Source organism: Arachis ipaensis, chromosome B08, assembly GCF_000816755.2.
Source record: "Arachis ipaensis cultivar K30076 chromosome B08, Araip1.1, whole genome shotgun sequence".
NCBI classification, from domain to species: Eukaryota; Viridiplantae; Streptophyta; class Magnoliopsida; order Fabales; family Fabaceae; genus Arachis; species Arachis ipaensis.
In genome coordinates, this window is record NC_029792.2 from 42,861,190 (window position 1) to 42,880,505 (window position 19,316).

The 19,316-nt window shown below is 33.8% G+C and overlaps 1 protein-coding gene across 2 annotated transcripts in view; it reads left to right on the forward strand.

Annotated features, from left to right (window-relative positions):
• LOC107614452 (protein SRG1) overlaps positions 12,178 to 19,316 on the forward strand; it is a 7,923-nt gene continuing 784 nt past the window's right edge. Inside the window, exons 1-4 of one of the 2 annotated variants that reach the window (XM_021109384.1) lie at positions 12,178 to 12,498; positions 13,493 to 13,740; positions 14,834 to 15,161; positions 16,813 to 17,370. In XM_021109384.1, coding sequence (XP_020965043.1) covers positions 12,238 to 12,498; positions 13,493 to 13,740; positions 14,834 to 15,161; positions 16,813 to 16,854 — 879 coding nt within the window. In that variant the 5' untranslated portion in view covers positions 12,178 to 12,237 and the 3' untranslated portion in view covers positions 16,855 to 17,370. Of the gene's footprint in view, positions 12,499 to 13,492; positions 13,741 to 14,833; positions 15,162 to 16,812; positions 17,371 to 19,316 lie in introns of those variants that run through there. The other variant, XM_016316656.2, reaches the window with a different exon arrangement.

A 19,316-nucleotide genomic window follows, 5' to 3' on the forward strand; every position in this document is an offset into this window, starting at 1 on the left:
TACATAAATAATTTTATTAATAAAATATTCCATTTTATGAATAACATATTCATATAACTACATTAATATTAAGAGTTAATACTCAAATTCGTCCCTGAAAGATATCTCGATCTCCATATTAGTCCCCGAATGATAAAGTTAATTAAAAGAGTCCTTGAAAGATACACGACTAAAAGAGGTTCGTCCTTCCGTCAATTCGCTTGATGACATGGCTAACGTCTGCTCACGTGGGACGTTAACTGCCACGCTGGCAGAGAAGAAAAACGACGCTGTTTTGAGTGACTGTCCTGATAGACATGATTCGGCGTCGTTTTGTAGGCAGAGTGGATTCAAAACGTTGTAGACTCTTACCCCATTCCATAACAAGTATCTCCATGTTTGGCTCCAAAATGTTTCGTCTCCCTTAAGCCATGCCTTAACCCCTTCACCTTGCATTCGAATGTCGCCATCCACGTTTCTTATTGTTGGTTGACGATCAAAGCAGAGTAGGTGTTGTTACTGAGAACAGAGGTCGTCGGTTGTGTTAGCAACATTGATTGTGGAAGAAGCAATCGTGACGGTTAGAGATAAGCATTAAAGTTTTTTCATTTTTTTGAGTCAGTTTGTAGCCTGATGACTTAGTGGTGGCATTCTGTATGTCTTTGTCTGATTACGGGTAGGGGTTTGAGGAGGCTAAGGGTTTGTGTGACTATTGTTGAAGTGTCAGAATGCATTGCTTTGACTGCCGTTGTGATGATATTGAGTTATGGGCCTTTCATTTTAATGAGGGTTACTTTTCCTTGTTGCATGTTTGTTTTGGGGTTAGGGTTTGTTATGTTATGATTGAGAATAGCCAGTGGCAATCTGTGTGGGCTAAGGATGTTTTCTTTTTTCTGATTGTAGATGGAAGGTCCTCCGATGACCTTTGTGTTTCACCATGGTGGATTGTTTAAGAAGAATGCAGAAGAAGATATGGTATATGAACCCGATAATACAGAGGTGTTGATGGGGGTTGAAGGAGACACGCTTGACGTCTTCTTTGTAAGGGGTTATTATAGGGAGTTGGGTTACATTGAAGCTGGAAACTGTTGGTGGAAAGATCCTGGAGTTCCCCTTTCATCAGGGTTGAGAAGCTTAGTCATAGACGCAGACTTGGTTGCCATGTGCAAGGATTGCAGGAGAAACCACAATCTAATCAATATCTACCTGGAGAATTGTATTTCTCAGCCTTGTATAGTAGACAACATTGAGGAGGATTTAGTGAATGTGGAAGCAGAAAGGTTGAAACAGAGGAAGTATTTGGAAGCTAAGAAGTGCAGTTCCCAACCTGTCAAGAAATCCACAACAATGGATCCTGAGTCCAACAGAACAACCTCATAGCCCAAGTCACAGCCCAACAAACCAACAATGAAGCCCAAATCTGAGCCCAACCAACCAAAGGTGAAACCCATGTCTCAACCCAATAAACTAGCCCATCAGCCCAAGAAGACAACATCTCAACCCAAAAAGACAACACCTCATCCCATGAAGCCTGTTCCTCAGGCCAAGAAGACCAGTTATCAGGCCAAATCAGTCTCACCTCAATCAAATTCATCATCAGAGGCAGCCAATAACTCACAAGGGGCAAAGGATAAACAAAGTAGCAGTGGCTGCAGAGTCACAAGATCTGGAAGACAAGTGAAGGAAGCTCCCCTCCAGGAAGATGACACTGACTCTCATGACTTTTATGAGAGTACTGAATATGAACTGTATAGGTCTCTAAAAGTTGTAGGAGACAACCTCTATAGCAGTGACAGTGACAGTGACAGTAACTCTGGTAACAGAAAAAGAAGTGGAGAAAGGGACAGCAGGTTTGAAGTCAGAGAGAAGCACAAGCCCCCTAAGAAAAGATTAGCTGATAAAAAAATAGACACTGATGATTCCAACTATGAAGGTTCTGAAGATGAACAAAGCTCTGAGTCTGGTATGTTAATTTCATTAGGGTTACTTGTTTTTTGAACTATTTTGCAAATGTTAGGGTAGCTTATGTTTTGAAATTTTTGTTAGCAGATTTAGATGATAGTGATGGTGCCTCAGATGCTGACTCCTGGCATCCAGAGAATTCTGATAAGGTGTTGGAATCTGATGAAGAATCACCAGCTGTATACCCTCAGTTCAATGAGAAAACAAAGTTTGGAGAGTTGAAATTTGATGTTAGTATGGTATTTAAGTCCAAGTCTGAATTCATGCAAGCAACTAGGGATTATACAATCCAGTGGGGTAGAAATATTTTGTTTTCAAAAAATGACAAGATTAGAGTTAGGGCTGTATGTAAGTCTGAAGATTGTCCATGGGTAGTATACTGTGCATGTAATAAACAAGATGGATCTTGGCAAATTAAGACATTGGTAGATAGTCACACTTGTCTAAGAGGGAGGAAAAACAGAGCTGCAACCCAAACCTGGACCCTGAGTAAACTAGTACCTAAGCTTAGAAAATACCCTACCATGAAGCATCGAGAGGTTTATGACTGGTTTATTAGAAAGTGCAACGTCTATCTGAATAGCACATGCATTACAAGAGCTTTGAAAGCCGCTAGAAAAATAGTGGAGGGTGATGAGATAGCTCAATATGGGTTGGTTTGGGACTATGCCAATGAGTTGCTGACTAGTAACCCCGGCTCCACAATTCAAGTATCTGTTATCCCCATGCCTGAGAGTCCTCCCATGTTTGATCATTTCTATGTTTGTCTTGATGCCTGCAAGAGGGGGTTCAAGGCAGGTTGCAGACCCTTAATTGGTCTTGATGGAGCGTTTCTGAAGACACTACATGGGGTCAAATTTTAACAGCTTGTGGACAGGATGCTAACAATCATATATTTGTGATTGCTTATGCCACAGTCAGTGTTGAAAATAAAGACAATTGGAAGTGGTTCCTTGAGTTACTGCACAACGACCTGGGAGACTACAGGGAGAACAAATGGTGCTTCATTTCAGACATGCAGAAGGTGAGAATGTTATTGACTTACGGAATAGTCTATCTGGATTCTCTGCTGTCCCAGATTTTCTTATCGTAGCCTTCAACCCACAGAAACATGATTCCTCATGGGTTTTCCTCCTGATTCGCATTGAGGCGCTGGAACCATTACTGCCGTTCAAGAAGAACGACACACCACCACCACGGCCTCCATTTCTTGCCTCCATCGTCGCCCCAAACCAGCAATTTCAACACTAACCCAGGCACATGGCCCTCTGATTGCTGAAGGCGACGTATTTATCGTCGAATTTAGGATTATGTTTCAAACAATTAGGGACTGATTTGAACTGTTTTTCCAAACTTACCTTGTCAGCAATAGGTTTGGACATGTTGGCCTCTTCCACGTTGGAAGCTAATGACACACGTCACCAGACGTTAGCCAGGTCACCAAGGGAGTTGACGGAAGGACAAACGTGATTAATTTGGGTAACTTTCGGGGACTCTTTTGATTAACTTTATCTTTCGGGGACTAATATGGAGATTGAGGTATGTTTCAAGGACGAATTTGATATTTAACTCTTAATATTAATTAGACCTAAGTATTAAATAAAAAAAAACTTTATGTAAGTTTTAAAAAATTAATTTTTCATGTTCAACTATTGTAACATAACTAACGGTGTTCTAGATACTTTAAATCCAACGATACTAATTAATTAAAGAGAAAAAAAATTAAACCTAACATGTCAATATTTAATAAGTACTTTAACTATTTATATTTAATTATCTTAACCTGTTGAACAAAATTATATAAATATTTTAATAAAATTTCTAACTAATTAACTCAAAATACCTAACAAATTAACTAACTTAATAAAGTTTAAATATGTAAATTAATTAATTACTCAAAAAAAAAGACAAAAACTAACTTTGAAATCTAATATTCTGGCTATGTGCAACATCGCATTTAATCAATTGATATCTCCATCACACATATTATTGGAAATCATCTATACTTCAAGTATTAGAATTAAAGGTGTTAAAAAGTTAATAAAGTTTAAAGAATTTCACAAATAAATGAATTGTTGGGAATAATACACCATTCCCCTTGAGAAAATATCTTTCACAGAGAAATAAAATAGACACAATCACAACACAAGAATTTAACGTAGAAAACCCCAATTACTGGAGAAAAAAAAACCATGGCCGTTGTCAAATGACAACCAAAGAATATCACTATGTGAAAATTGTTACAACACATAGACTTCTTTCTCTCTAACACCGGCACCCCAGTACACCCACACTCTCAAAGCAAATATTTAACTACACCTCACAACACTCTCTAATCAAAGAGTATAGAGGAAAAGAAAAGTCAGATACAAGCTTTAAGTGTTTTCGACTAGTGCAAAAAATATGGAGAACTTAGCCTCATATTTATAGCCTAGGTCACCCACTCCATTTGCTATCCTAAGCAATGTGGGACTAATTCAACCAAATTCTAACAATCTCCACCTTGATTGAAATAGTCACACATCTTCAGCTTCCATAGTCAACACCGACAATTTTTTACTGCCATTGTCTATATCGACAATCATAGTTCAGAGAACTATCATACTCCACCATGAAAGTATACTCACTTGGAATTAGACCACTCCAAGCATTTCGCCTTGGTACAGATCAAAACCTTGCTGAAAATTCATGGTGCAACTTCCAAATTGGCTTTTCCTGGAAGTTCTTCTGCCATCGACATAACTCCGCCACACACCTTGCATCTCAACACCAACCAATGCCCGTGTGCAATTGTGGACTCGATTGCCACAACTTATCCTTATCCATGGCAGTGCGACAATACTATGAGGATACTTCTTATCTTCTAGAGAACATCATCTTCTCTCATAGAGAGAGCAATATTGCAAGTATCAGATTGAGAGTCTTTTTCTGAAACCACATTACCTGGACAATTTCTCTTTACATGCCCAGGCTTTCCACATTTCCAGCATGTACACTCCTTCCATGATTTTCTTTTCCATAATTATCACTTCTAGCTACAAGTGCCAAATCTGATGAAGTGCTACCCTCATTTTTCATTCTTCTTTCTTCAGCAATGAGCTTACTGGCAACTTCTTCAAAATTCAGAGTTTCCTTCCTATACATTAAAACAGGTTTGATATACTCATAGGAAGAGGAAATAGACAATATGAGCCTCAGTGCCTTATCTTCATCATCAATTTTCACTCCAATTGCCTCTAATTCAGAGACAATACCATTGATAGCACTAAGATGGTCGGAAATTTTCACATTGTGATCCATGCGTAGATTATGGAACTGCTCCTTCAATAACAACCGATTTGAGATGCCCTTTGCCTGATACAACCCTTCGAGTTTATCCCAAAGTTCCTTGGCTGTTTTCATTCCTTGCACATTTACAAGAACATTCTTAGCCAAACACAGGCAAATAGCACTTGCAGCTCTCAAATCTAGTTCCTCCCATTCTTCATCCTTCATACCAGAGATCTTCTCCTTCAACGCCTTGTGTAAACCTGATTGTATCAACACATCCTTGACTTGTATTTGCCACAAGCCAAAATTGATTCTTCCATCAAATTTCTCTATTTCAAGCTTCACAGCACTTGAATATCCTGACATTGTTGCAACCGTATACTGGAATAGTATAACTCAACTGTAGACCGTGCACTAGGAAGGGTCCCCAGGAAAGAGAGGTGGGTCACAATGGACACACTTAAATACCAAGTCTTTCCTTAGCCAGAACCTTTCCAAACTGCACTCTCACAGTGTCACACTGCCTTCCAGCAACAACAACAGCAACCAAAGATCAACCTCAAGCCACAGGACAAAATTCTTTTATGATGTGGAAGGTCAGACTAGGTTGCAACCACAGAGCATACTAAGAATAAATCCCACCGAACCGAAGCTCTGATACCACATGTTGGGAATAATACACCTTCCCCCTTGAGAAAATACCTTTCACAGAGAAATAAAATAGACACAATCACAACACAAGAATTTAACGTGGAAAATCCCAATTACTGGAGAAAAAAAAAACCACGGTCGTTGTCAAATGACAACCAAAGAATATCACTATGTGAAAATTGTTACAACACATAGAATTCTTTCTCTCTAACACTGGTACCCCAGTACACCCACACTCTCAAAGCAAATATTTAACTATACCTCACAACACTCTCTAATCAAAGAGTATAGAGAAAAAGAAAAGTCAGATACAAGCTTTAAGTGTTTTCGACTGGTGCAAAAAATATGGAGAACTTAGCCTCATATTTATAGCCTAGGCCAGCCACTCTATTTTCTATCCTAAGCAATGTGGGACTAATTCAACCAAATTCTAACATGAATATCACAACTACAACCATTATATATATAGGCGTTTCAGTATATCTCAGAAATGTAATCTTGTTTTCCACTATGCACATATCTCAAGTACTTATTCTATTTCTTATACACACGTATCTCAAATACTGAATACTCTTTTTTATTTTTATATCATATCTCAAGTGCATCAGAGATATCACTACAAAAAAAAAAGGCCTATGGCCACGGTAAAAAACCGTGACCATAGCTAGTAAAAAGGGTGACCATAGATCTATGGTCACGGTTTTGGACCTATGGTCACGGTTTTTTACCGTGGCCTATTCTCTCGTGGTCATAGGTCTATGGTCACGGTTTTTTGAGCTATGGTCACGGTTTTTATGGTCACGGTTTCAATTTTCAAAATCTGACACTTTAGGCCACGTTTTTTTACCGTGACCATAGGTTAATCTATGGTCACGGTAAAAAACCGTGACCATAGCCTCTATGGTCACCCCTCCTTAAAACCGTGACCATAGATAAGGCTATGGTCACGGTTTTTACGGTGGCCATAGCCTCTATGGTCACCCTTCATTAAAACTGTGACCATAGCCCTATCTATGGTCACGGTTTTCACTGTGGCCATAGCCTCTATGGTCACCACTCCTTAAAACCGTGACCATAGCCCTATCTATGGTCACGGTTTTTCACCGTGGCCATAGCCTCTATGGTCACCCCTCCTTAAAACCGTGACCATAGCCCTATTTATGGTCACGATTTTTCACCGTGGCCATAGCCTCTATGGTCACCCCTCCTTAAAACCGTGACCATAACCTACTTTATTTTATGAGATTTATTTTTTTAAAGCATAATAATCACATCCCAAATTTATGATAATCACAAAATAAATCTAAAAATGAGAAACTCAAAAAATCTAAATCATAAAATTTATATTATAAACTGAATATGTTTTTAGTCCAAACAACACAAATAAAAATACAGTGTAATTTATTCATTACATGTAAAATACATAACACATCAAATATATATATATATGAGACCCATTTCATCTCATATTACTATGGAAAATGTTTTCTTCATATCATCCCCACTGTGTTCAGCACTTTGCTTAGCACATCGCTCAGCTAGCCTCAAAACTAAATTTGGCATCCCCACTGTGTTCAGCATATCCAATGCTTTCCTATGAGCACTCTGCAGAATCATTTAGTGTTAGCATTGCTAGAAACAAAATCTAAAGCAACATTTTAAATTTAGCTTTTCACCAAAGAAGGGATAGAAGTTACACTTGTTCAGAACCAACTTATTAGTCACAAATGAAATTTTGAAGAAAATGAACTATTTCTTCAAAGAGTGCTATGTAAACAACAGTTTTGACAACTATATATAACTATACAAAAAGTAAATGAGATGTCTGTTTCAAACTTGTTATGCTGTTCCATTAAACATCTTTCAAAAACTAGTTGCTTTCGTGAAAGTTCAAAAAATATACTAATACATATAATCTAACATTCATAACAGATAATAAAAAAAGGAGATTATAGCTAAATATAAACAATAGTTTTAATCTAAGTGTTTGTTGATCCTATCTTTCATATCTTTCTAGCCATGGATCAGGTATATCATCATCGTATTAAATGTATGAAAGGAAGGCAAGGGAAGAATGAAAATACCTTCAAGAGTTCCCTTTGCCCATGTATTGATGAAAGGGTGGTTTCTCCAAGTGCAGTAGAATTCTGCAGCTCAAGCTTTGAGTTTCGAACCGATTGCATAGCTTGTGCCGCCTCGTCAAAGATCCTCAAAACATGGCTGGAATCCCCATTCTGCCACATCAAATTAATTGATAAAAGGTTAGAAAAAATTATAACTTACAAGTCTATACAAAAATTTAACAATCAAAGATGATAATTTTAAAAAGAAAGCTCAGCTCAAAGGTTCAAGTGTTTCTAGTAACATTTGAGTGAAAACCATTTATCAGAAAAAGCATTTCAGCAAGTTATTGCCCTATAAATAAGTGTTTAATTTCAGATGATAATGCATTGTGCAACATCATAGTGGATTACTGTACCATATAAAAAGAGAGGGCATTCAATTGTCTTGTCCTGTTCAGTATGATAACCCTTGTAAATGATTTTTGCTCTACCAAAACCTGTCAAATTAAAATGAAGTATCACGAGACAAACTAACATTTTGCAAGGCAGTTTTCCTAGGATAATTAATATGAGTAGCTACAAGGCACTTGTCTCTAACATGCACTCTCTCTGCTTTAAGTTGTAAATTTAATTTAATTTCTTTCTAATTTAATTTAACTCACCTATCAAAATTCTCTCTGCTTCTGCAGCTGTTTTTGGGTTAAGTGGTAGGCCCAGTACTGGAGCTAGCACACTATGTAGAACAAATGGACCTAGAAGAAGAAGAGCAGTAAATCAAAAAGTGAGGAAGCTGGAAAACTTTTGCATCAAATTGTGTAATTGTGTACTAACGATTTAAATTGAAGGCAATAATTTCAACAAAATCAATAATAAAATAGCTAAATGATAACAAAATCAATAACTCTTGTCTTATTGTCAAAATTGGACCACCAAATTTTTCAAACTCAGAACTTAAATCCAAAGCCACTGTTAAGTGACTAAAGTATTCAGTACTTTGACGAATCTGATATTAATTGTAGAACTCCATTTTATTGTAGGATCTAAGATGTGATAAGTATGCAATGAACAAGAAGCAAAATAGTAAAAAGTTAGCAACCTGCCTTAAGACTACAGAAGTTGGCAATGTCAGTGAGGTGAGTCAAGGAGGAAATGGCGGAAGGAAGTTCTTCCAGAGAGACCCTTTCTTTGAAGACGCAGCGACGGCGAGCTCGAGAAATGACAGGTATGAACGGCGGCGCCCAAGAATTCCGGTGGCGACGACAACCCCCTTTCTCTCGCTCAATCGTGTTCTGTCTCATCACTCCTCTTCCTCTCGCGTACAGTGGCAGTAGCATCGACCAAGGGTTGGTGGTGGAGACACCCAAAACGGCGGTGAAACGCGGCGGCTATGAAAGCTCGACGACGGTGGTAGGGCGCGGCGTAGGCGGCGGGACAGCTCCATCGCGACCTCTGTCTCCTTCTCATGCGTCGTCCTCTCTTCGCGTCAGGTTCTCTCTCGACTCCTCCACTGCGAGCCTCTCCCTTCTCGTGCAACGATGGCAACGGCGACGGCGGTGAGGTCTCAACCGGTGCCATTCCTTCCTCCTCCCTCTCTTCCTTTCTCCCTCATCCCCTTCAAGCTTCCCCTGTTTCTCGTTTCTTCCCCCTTTCTTTTCTTCTGTATATGTGTATTCGTAGGTTTAGGGCACAAATGGGGAAATTTGGGGATATTAGGATTTTTATTAGAAATTTTAGGATTAGAGAAAAATATATACAAGTAATATAATAATTTTATAAAATATTTGAGATAAAATAATAATTCAGAAATTAAATATAATACTATAAAGATTGCTTTTAAAATGCACAAGATTTTATTTATCAAGATATTATTGAGTTCAAATAATTATTTTTAATTTAAATTATAAAGTAAACATACTAATTACATTTTATAAAATATGGTTAAATTTAAAATATCAATTACCTAAATTAAATTATATGATCTTTCATTATTTTTCTTTTTAATTATTCTTAATAAATTAATCTCTAACTCTAAAAACTCAATTTAATAAATGAACCATAATTTATCCATAATAGAAATTTCTTAAATTTAATTATATAACACTTCCATTATTAAGTTATTAAATTATTTTTTATGTTATTAAGTTTTAAATCTTTTTTTAATTTAAAATTAATAGTATTCAACTTAATTTTTTATTTATAAAATTAAATTTAAAATTTTAATATTTAAAATAAATCATATAAAATTATTATTAGTTTTTAATTATTAAAATTTTTAAAAGATAAAATATTTAAAATTATAAAAAATACATAAAAATCTTAATTAATTTAAACTCAAATGATTAAAACTGTGACCATAGACCACTTTAGGTCATTCCCCAAAATCGTGACCACAGACACTTTTTGATCACTGTAAAAAACCGTGACCATAGACCCCTTTAGGTCACCCTCAAAACCGTGACCATAGACCCTTTTAGGTCACCCTTCCAAAAAACCGTGACCATAGATCCTTTTTGGTCACTGTAAAAAACCGTGACTATAGACACCTTTAGGTCACCCCCCAAAACTGTGACCATAGACCCTTTTAGGCCACCCCCAAAACTGTGACCATAGACCCCTTTAGGTCACCCCCCAAAACCGTGACCATAGACCCTTTTAGGTCATCCTTTTTTGAAAAACCGTGACCATAGCCCCTTTTTGGTCACTGTAAAAAACCGTGACCATAGACCCCTTTAGGTCACCCCTAAAACCGTGACCATAGACCCTTTTAGGCCACCCCCCAAAACCGTGACCATAGACCCCTTTAGGCCACCCCCTAAAACCGTGACCATAGACACTTTTAGGCCACCCCCAAAACCGTGACCATAGACTTCTTTAGGTCACCCCCCAAAACCGTGACTATAGACTCTTTTAGGTCACCCTTTTTTGAAAAACCGTAACCATAGCCCCTTTTTGGTCACTGTAAAAAACCGTGACCATAGACCCCTTTAGGTCACCCCCAAAACCATGACCATAGACCCTTTTAGGCCACCCCCAAAAACCGTGACCATAGATCCCTTTAGGCCACCCCTCAAAACCGTGACCATAGACCCTTTTAGGTCACCCTCTTTTGAAAAACCGTGACCATAGACCCTTTTTGGTCACTGTAAAAAACCGTGACCATAGACCCCTTTAGGTCACCCCTCAAAACCGTGACCATAGACCCTTTTAAGCCACCCTTTTTTAAAAAACCGTGACCATAGGTACTCTATGGTCACCCTTTCCAAAAAAACCGTGACCATAGCTTTTTTTTTTGGTCACCTTAAAAAACCATGACCATAAAGGGTCTATGGTCACGATTTTTTACCGTGACCAAAAAAACCGTGGCCATAGAACCAAAATGTTGTAGTGTATATTCAAATATTGTTACGTCATATTTCGGGTGCTCAGTTATTAAAATATGTTTTTAATTAAATTTGAGTAGTCATAATATCTAAGAGGTGACTAACTGCACATATCAAATATTGTGTGTTTTATAGATTTCAGTAAATAATATATTTATTTATTGAGTAAAGTATCGTTTTTCTTTCCAACGTTTGGAGTAAGTTTTAAAGTTGTCCATAACGTTTAAATCATCATATTTAAGTCTCTAACGTTTTAAAATTGATTCAATGTTGTCTTGTTGTTAGGGATTTGTTAACAAAATTGACGGTGAGATAAAATTGAGACGATTTTGAAATGTTAGGGACTTAAATAGGACAAAAACGTTGGGGACAAAAATGATGCATAGAAATAAATTTTAATTTTATCCTTTATTAATATCAATCTTTTACAGTAAATAGTTATTCAATTATTTTTTAATCACATCTAAATAAATTATATTTAATCATATTACTTTCATTCTAAATAAATATTTTTTTATAATTTTATTCTTAAAAATTTTTACTCATCATAAAATATTTGTAAAATAACTAGAATCACATTACTTTTCTATTATGGATCCTGCTAGGGAGACAATAGACTATTTGTACAATGTATACAATGGGTTATTGAGTTACAAAACAAACATCCCCCAAAAGCTTCAGCTGATGGAAAAAGATAACACTAATGATTATATCTCTAGTACTCCCTAAATCTCCATTATACATATTGTACAAATATTCCATTAGCTCCTCATACTTTCCCTTCTATTATATATGTATAATAAATTAAATGTCACCATTTTTTACAGTAGTTTAACACACAATAATGATTCCTATCTATCTATAAATTCCGCAAATTTAGCATCAAGTGCATTCAGAATAAGGGTGATACGTATTATAATAATATTAGAGCCATGGAAGTGACCTTGAAGAAGAACAACCCATCTGGGACATCAATTCTGGTGCCAAGTGTTCAAGAATTGGCCAAACAAAAATTGTCTAGTGTTCCACCCAGATACGTTCAGCCACAACAAGATCATGATCTGGTAATCTCTGAAGCTGATCATGCACTTGAGATTCCAGTTATTGATTTGCAGAGATTGCTTTCTACTGAGTATGGAGATTCTGAATTAGCCAAACTTCACCATGCTTCTAAACATTGGGGATTCTTTCAGGTCTCTTTACTCACGCCCTATCGATCACTTCTTTAACTTCACTTCCTTCCAAAAATGGTAGCACTTAATAATGTGCAGTTTAATGAATTTTTTTTTTGTGTAACTTTTTTTTTAAACAATTAACTTTTGAATTAAAAGTTTATATGTTGTAGACATCTCTAAAAAACTTTTTATTCTTGATTATTTATACAAAATTTAACAACATTTTCTTCTCTTATACTCTTATTTCTCTCAATACATACGTTTCATATATAAGCCTCAATTCTTTAGGTGATTTTTCTTCTGGTTGATTTTAAGAAGGTTCCTATGTTTGTTTTACTGAATTTTCAGTGCTTTTGATTTGTTAAATACTTTTATCTTTTAACTAATAGTTAATTCTAGTCTTAATAATGGAAAACATATATTTTATTTTCATTATGAAAGAAATAAATAAAGAAATTGGGATATTTTCATTAAGAGAAAAAATTGGATACTAATTTTTTTGGTTTAATTATTCTATTAATTTTTATATATTTTTTTATCAAATTTTTAAACACTTTTATATATATATATATATTGGAATAAAATACCTTATAACACCATATAATCAATCGTGTATACATAATTAGAATTAAGAGAAAGTTTAGGAGATCAGCATTTTTATCAAAATTTGGCTAGCACTTAGCCAGCAAAAAAAAAAATGAGTAATTCTCTATCATTAGATAAAACTTCACACTATTAAAAATACTATTAATAACTTATTGATGGCTACAAATCACAAAATCTACGGGTCTCTAATATTCCTCTAGAATTAATATGGTCGTTGAAATGACATGTGTGTGATCACTTAAAATAGTGATTTGAATTTTTGTTCCAACTAATAATTATTATATAGTTAGTATACCAAATTTAATTCTCTCCCTTTCATATAAAATCAATCGTTTCATTCATTCATCTAGCTATGTATGGTTAATAATTAGAATGAACAATCAATTTAATTTTGTTATTATTGTAGCTTGTAAACCATGGAGTTAGCACTTGTCTGATTGAGAAGGTAAAGTTGGAGATGCAAGATTTCTTCAACCTTCCAATGTCAGAAAAGAAAAAATATTGGCAAAGTCCAGAACATATGGAGGGGTTTGGACAAGCATTTGTTCAGAGTGAAGACCAGAAACTTGATTGGGCTGATATATTCTATATGCTCACACTACCAAACCACATGAGAGTTCCCCACTTATTTCCACAACTTCCTCTCCCCTTCAGGTTTTATTTATGAGGAGTGCTAGGGGTAGCACTTTTGTTAAATTCTGACCAGCACTTAATTATTAAAAGAAAATTAAATGATTTTACATCATTAGATGCAATCTCACACCATTAAAAATATCATTAATGGCTAATTAATAACTAAAAATTACAAAATCTGCTGAGCCCCTAGACTTTCTCTATATTTAATTTTCATCTTTATTTACATGTTTTGTGTGAACAAGTGTGTAACTTGCAAGTTGTGATTATATATGGATGCAATTGCCATGATTGAAAATATATTATGAATTTTATGATAAGCAGCTCTAGCTGCGCATAGTGAAATTTTGTTATATTTTTTAATTTAAAAAAATTGATTTATATTTTTTTAGGCTCAGACATAAGATCAAAGTTTTTCTAACGGAAGTAATATTGTCTTCTTGATCACATAATTATTTACTATTATTAATATGTTTTTTTCCTCCAAATTAATTTTTTTTTTTTTATTATTGTCATGAAATTATTTATTTTAAAATTTAAACTGATAAAAAAAAATAACATGTAAAAAATTTTATTTGTAACATATTACTTTAGACAATATTTTTTTTTTGGTTTGAATGAATTTTTTTATTATTTAATGTTATTTTATTTTTGAATAACAAAAATAGAAATTTAGATTTTTAATTAATACAAAATTTAATATTATATTATAAAGTTATTTATTTTAAAACTTTAAACCGGTAAAAAAAAGTGCATAAATAATTTCATTTTTAATAATTATTACCATCATCTTCTTTCTCTATTTTATAATCCATGCATGCTATCCATATTCTTTCTTTGCTGTCTGCAAGATCATGTTTCTACTAGTGTTACTTATATATGCTGACCATCATTAAATTCGATATTATTCATATAATAGTTGCACAATAAAATTTATAATAAATTATCACTTTTTTGTTTTAAATATTTGGGATAAATGTTAATGTTATCTTTAATTTTTTTCCAAATTAATTTAATATTATTATTCCCACCCTTTAATATCATTGTACAATTGTAGTTGTGAACTTTTAGTATCATTAATTGTATGTGTGTACTCGATGCTTTTGCCATGTAGAGAAACTATGGAACTTTACTCACAAGAATTGAAAAACTTAGCCATAGTTATTATTACTCAAATGGCTAAGGCTTTGAAGATAGAAGAAGAGGAAATAAGAGAATTATTTGAAGATGGAATTCAAATGATGAGGATGAACTATTATCCTCCATGTCCTGAACCGGAAAAGGTTATTGGTCTCACACCACATTCGGATTCAGTTGGTTTAACTATACTCCTACAAGCCAATGAAGTTGAAGGATTGCAGATAAGAAAGGATAATGGCATTTGGGCTCCTGTTAAACCATTATCTAATGCCTTTGTCATCAACATTGGGGACATATTAGAGGTAATGGACTCAACCATATCAAATTTAAAACATATCAATTATCAACTTGATAGAAATGATAATACTCATTAAATAACTTTTTACCCTATAAAAAAGTTGTCGAATACCGTTGGATTTAACAATAGAATAAATTCTACAGTATAAACTTTGTCAGTGATTATTTACGTAAATTTTTATCCATCGCTAATTATCAACGGATATAAACTTTTAATTGTGAAATTTTAAAATTTGTTATCGTCGAATTTTTCTTTCAATAAATATGACGGTAACAAATTTTTTATTATTAATAATTAAAATAATTTCTAAACTAACAAAATTTAAAATTTTATAATTTCTTATAATAATTTGTCTATAATTTTTAGTTAAAAGTTCACAAACAAGTTTAAATATCAAAGTTTATTATTTAAAAAAAAAGAGAATTCAATTAAGCAGAAAAATCAAATTTAAAATGTACTAAACCCTCAATTACAAAAATTGAACAAAATTAAATTAGAAATCAAATGAGCAAATAAACCGATGAGCATTAGAAATTAGGCTATACTAATACTACTACATTACATAAAGAATCAACTATACCAAACTATTTATGATACTAACAATTAACTAATTTATCATCCACAACATCAACTATATATTATTATAAATTAGGCCAATACAATTGTCAAATCAAACACCAATTCATAACTAATAAAAAATTTATTATCAACTGTCATTATTATTAAATGTCTGAGACAATTCTAAAAGTTGAAAAATAAATAAGTTTCTTTAGTTACCAAAGTTCAATCTTGATTCTTCAGTTAAATTTAATGGAACTTGATCTGTTAAGTTATTATTTTGTAGAAATCTGCAACAGTTAAAAAGAGTCCAATAAAAAAATAACAAAGAATAGAAAAGGTAAATGAACCACGGAGCCACTAAATTAAAAATCAATAATAAATAGTAAATAAAATAATGTGCAACCTATGTATGAATTACTTGAAAAAGAACGAGTTACTATATATACTCATTTTATTAACAATTTCTAGCTTCATATTATCTGACTTTATAGGTCCATTATGAATAATTTTAATCATGGTAGAAAATAAGACGTACCAACAAATCTATGATTACCATTTTGTACCAAATAATGCTTAATTTAATGCAACAATAAAATACTAATCTAGATTAAAATAGATGTGCTACATGCATATATAATCTGTAATGCATCTCGGATCAATTGCAATACAGGAATATGTTCCATGAACAACCAAACAAGCAACGTTGCAAACCACAAGCATAGTGTGAATTAACCACAACATAAAACTAACATTAAGATCCCTAAAACCTAAAATTCTAATAAATAACTTGCATCAAATACTCAAACAATAATAATAGTATTATCATTTGTATAAATTTTAGAATAATTATTAACTAAATATACAAACATTAAAATAGATAATCTTTCCAATCCAAAATCTTTTAACATTTTATAATGAATGATATCTAAATATGAGAGGTAGATTCAATTTGATTAAAAAATCACAAATTACAAAGCAATCGCAGAACAATAAAAATTGTGGAAGGTGAAGAATTTACCTTTACTACAAGGAGATTTCTTGATAGTGATGTTAAGAACCTTAGTGAGAATCTTCATAGTTTTCTTCATTCTTAGGCGCTTGTTCTTGACAAAAGCACGGACAAAAGAGCCAAATAGGACAACTAGAAGTGACAGAAATAGAAGGAGATGCAGGAGGCAATTGAAGCAGCCGCAGGCAGAGAAATCAAAGGCAAAAGTGAATCTGAAATGGTGGTTCAAAAAAGAGGTTAGAAAAAAAAGAAGTTCGATTTTTTATTAAAAAAAAAGAATGGAATAGGGAGAAGGATGAGGACAACCTACTTGGATGACGGATGAGAGATACAACTCTGGCGACAGAGGGAGCGGCAGCGGCAACTCTTCTAACGGTGACAGAGACAGTGAGAGCAACTTCGTTTGAGACAATGAAACACGATACAGGCAACTTGACGTTGACTTTGGAGGAGAATGGAGGTGGACAGCACTGGCGGAGGGTGGCCGAAGGGACTAGCGGAGGTAGTTGCAGGGGATCGGAGAGAGAAGAGAGAAGAGGATGGGGGAAAGAGAAGGGTGTGCTCGAAAGTGAGGGGAGAGAGACACACATTTTAAATTTAGATCAGATTTATCGTCGGATTTACCGGCCGATAAATCCGATGGTAATGCATTGCGTAAAACGTAGCGTTCTGATAATTCTGACAGTAACGCTCGTACCAATTTTTCTTTTTTTTTTTTCAGATATTACTGGCGGATTTACCGGCAAAAAATATAATTCAACGATAATTTTTTTATTTGATGAATTTATTGTCAAAGATAAACCTGTTGTTAATGTTTGATGCTAAATTCCATGATATTCAATATTTTTCTTGTAATGTTAGTTTCTATTATATTTGGTATTTGGATTCAGTTTTTATTAAATTTATTAAGTTTTGTTTTGATTCCAATAATTTTCAAAAGTAAGTTATTTGGGTCCATTTAAATTTAGATTATTATATGATCATGATTCAAGGTGTTTCAAAAATTAATTATGTTGGATTGAAAATTTATTTATAGTTGCCTTTATATAAAATTAATAGTAAAAAACTATTAGATAATTTAACAGATTTGATTAAATTATCAGCTAACAATTATTAACTATCAGTTTCACATGAAGACAATTGTACGTGAAATTTTTTTTTTTTTACGCTCGATGTACTGCCTACTAAGTATAAATGAATATTAGGCAAATGAATGTTAGGTAACCAATGACTTTCTTGAATAATATGAACAACGGGCTCTAAAATTGGCCCAATTCAAGTAAAACACACTATATCCTCAAGTTACTTATCTAAATCTTAATATTAGAATAACCATCCGCTAGGGGTGTTCATGGGCAGAATAAAATCGGATTTGATGTGATACAGATCCGGCCCAAAATATATACTGGGCCCATTTGTTAGACCCGAACCCGGACCTAAGACCCGATGAAACCTACACACTTTCGGGCCACGATTATACCGGATAAAAACCGGGTGAAAACCAGACCGTTAACATTATATTACCATGATACCTTCTTGTAAGCTAGCATGTGAAAATATCCAAATTTCCAAGACTCCAACTATTATTTGACATGGTAAAATTCACTTAGAAAAATATAACAAGAACAAACCCTTCTCCAAAATTAAAGCATAACCACAATCAATACTAATATTGTCTAATAACACTAAATATTTAAATCAATACAAATAACATAATATTATGCATTAGTCTAAAATCTTATGCATTTTAAACATAAAACATAATTTATAGTCTTATAATGACTAATAACACAAAATATTAATTGTGTATGATGACCGAACCGAGTTCGGGTGACCCGAGCTATGACCCAGACCCCGACTCGACCCGAAATAATGACCCGGTCTATTTTTGAGAGCCTTACCCGACTCTAGACCCGGTGAAATCATACCAAATTAGCCCCTAAAATGTTCGGAGCCGAGCCGAGCCGGGCCATGCACACCCCTACCATCTGCACACCTAGTAAATTAAACATCTTATATATCCATTATTCATATTATTTAATATTTTCATTATCTACCTATACTTTTCCTAAAACTATTAGCAATTATATAGATGTATATTTAAGATAATTTTTATACAATGAATATTATAATAAGTAGACTTCGTAATTGATGAATAGAAAATAATAATAAATAGTTGAATGATATTGTTTAAGAATAATATAGGTAAAAGAAATGATATTTTAAATTATTTTTTTATGCGTTAATTAATTTATTAGAGATTTAATTTGACACGCTATATATTACAAAATTATCCCTGTATATTTTTGCCCCACCACTATATATGGTTTTGGATTTATCACTGCAAACAAAAATTATCCCTATATATTTATCACTGCGGTAGAATTATGATATAAATTTTCTTTGTTTTTTCTTACTTTATCGAGACAAAAAGTATCTCTAAAAATTCGGGTAGGGTCCAAATTAGGAAAAATTGTCTATAATACCAAAACCATGTGTTAAATGCATACTACTACCGTTCCAAAAGAGAAAAATAAATAAATAAATAAATAAAAGAAAAAATGAATGCGTCTGCAATTAAAGGAATAT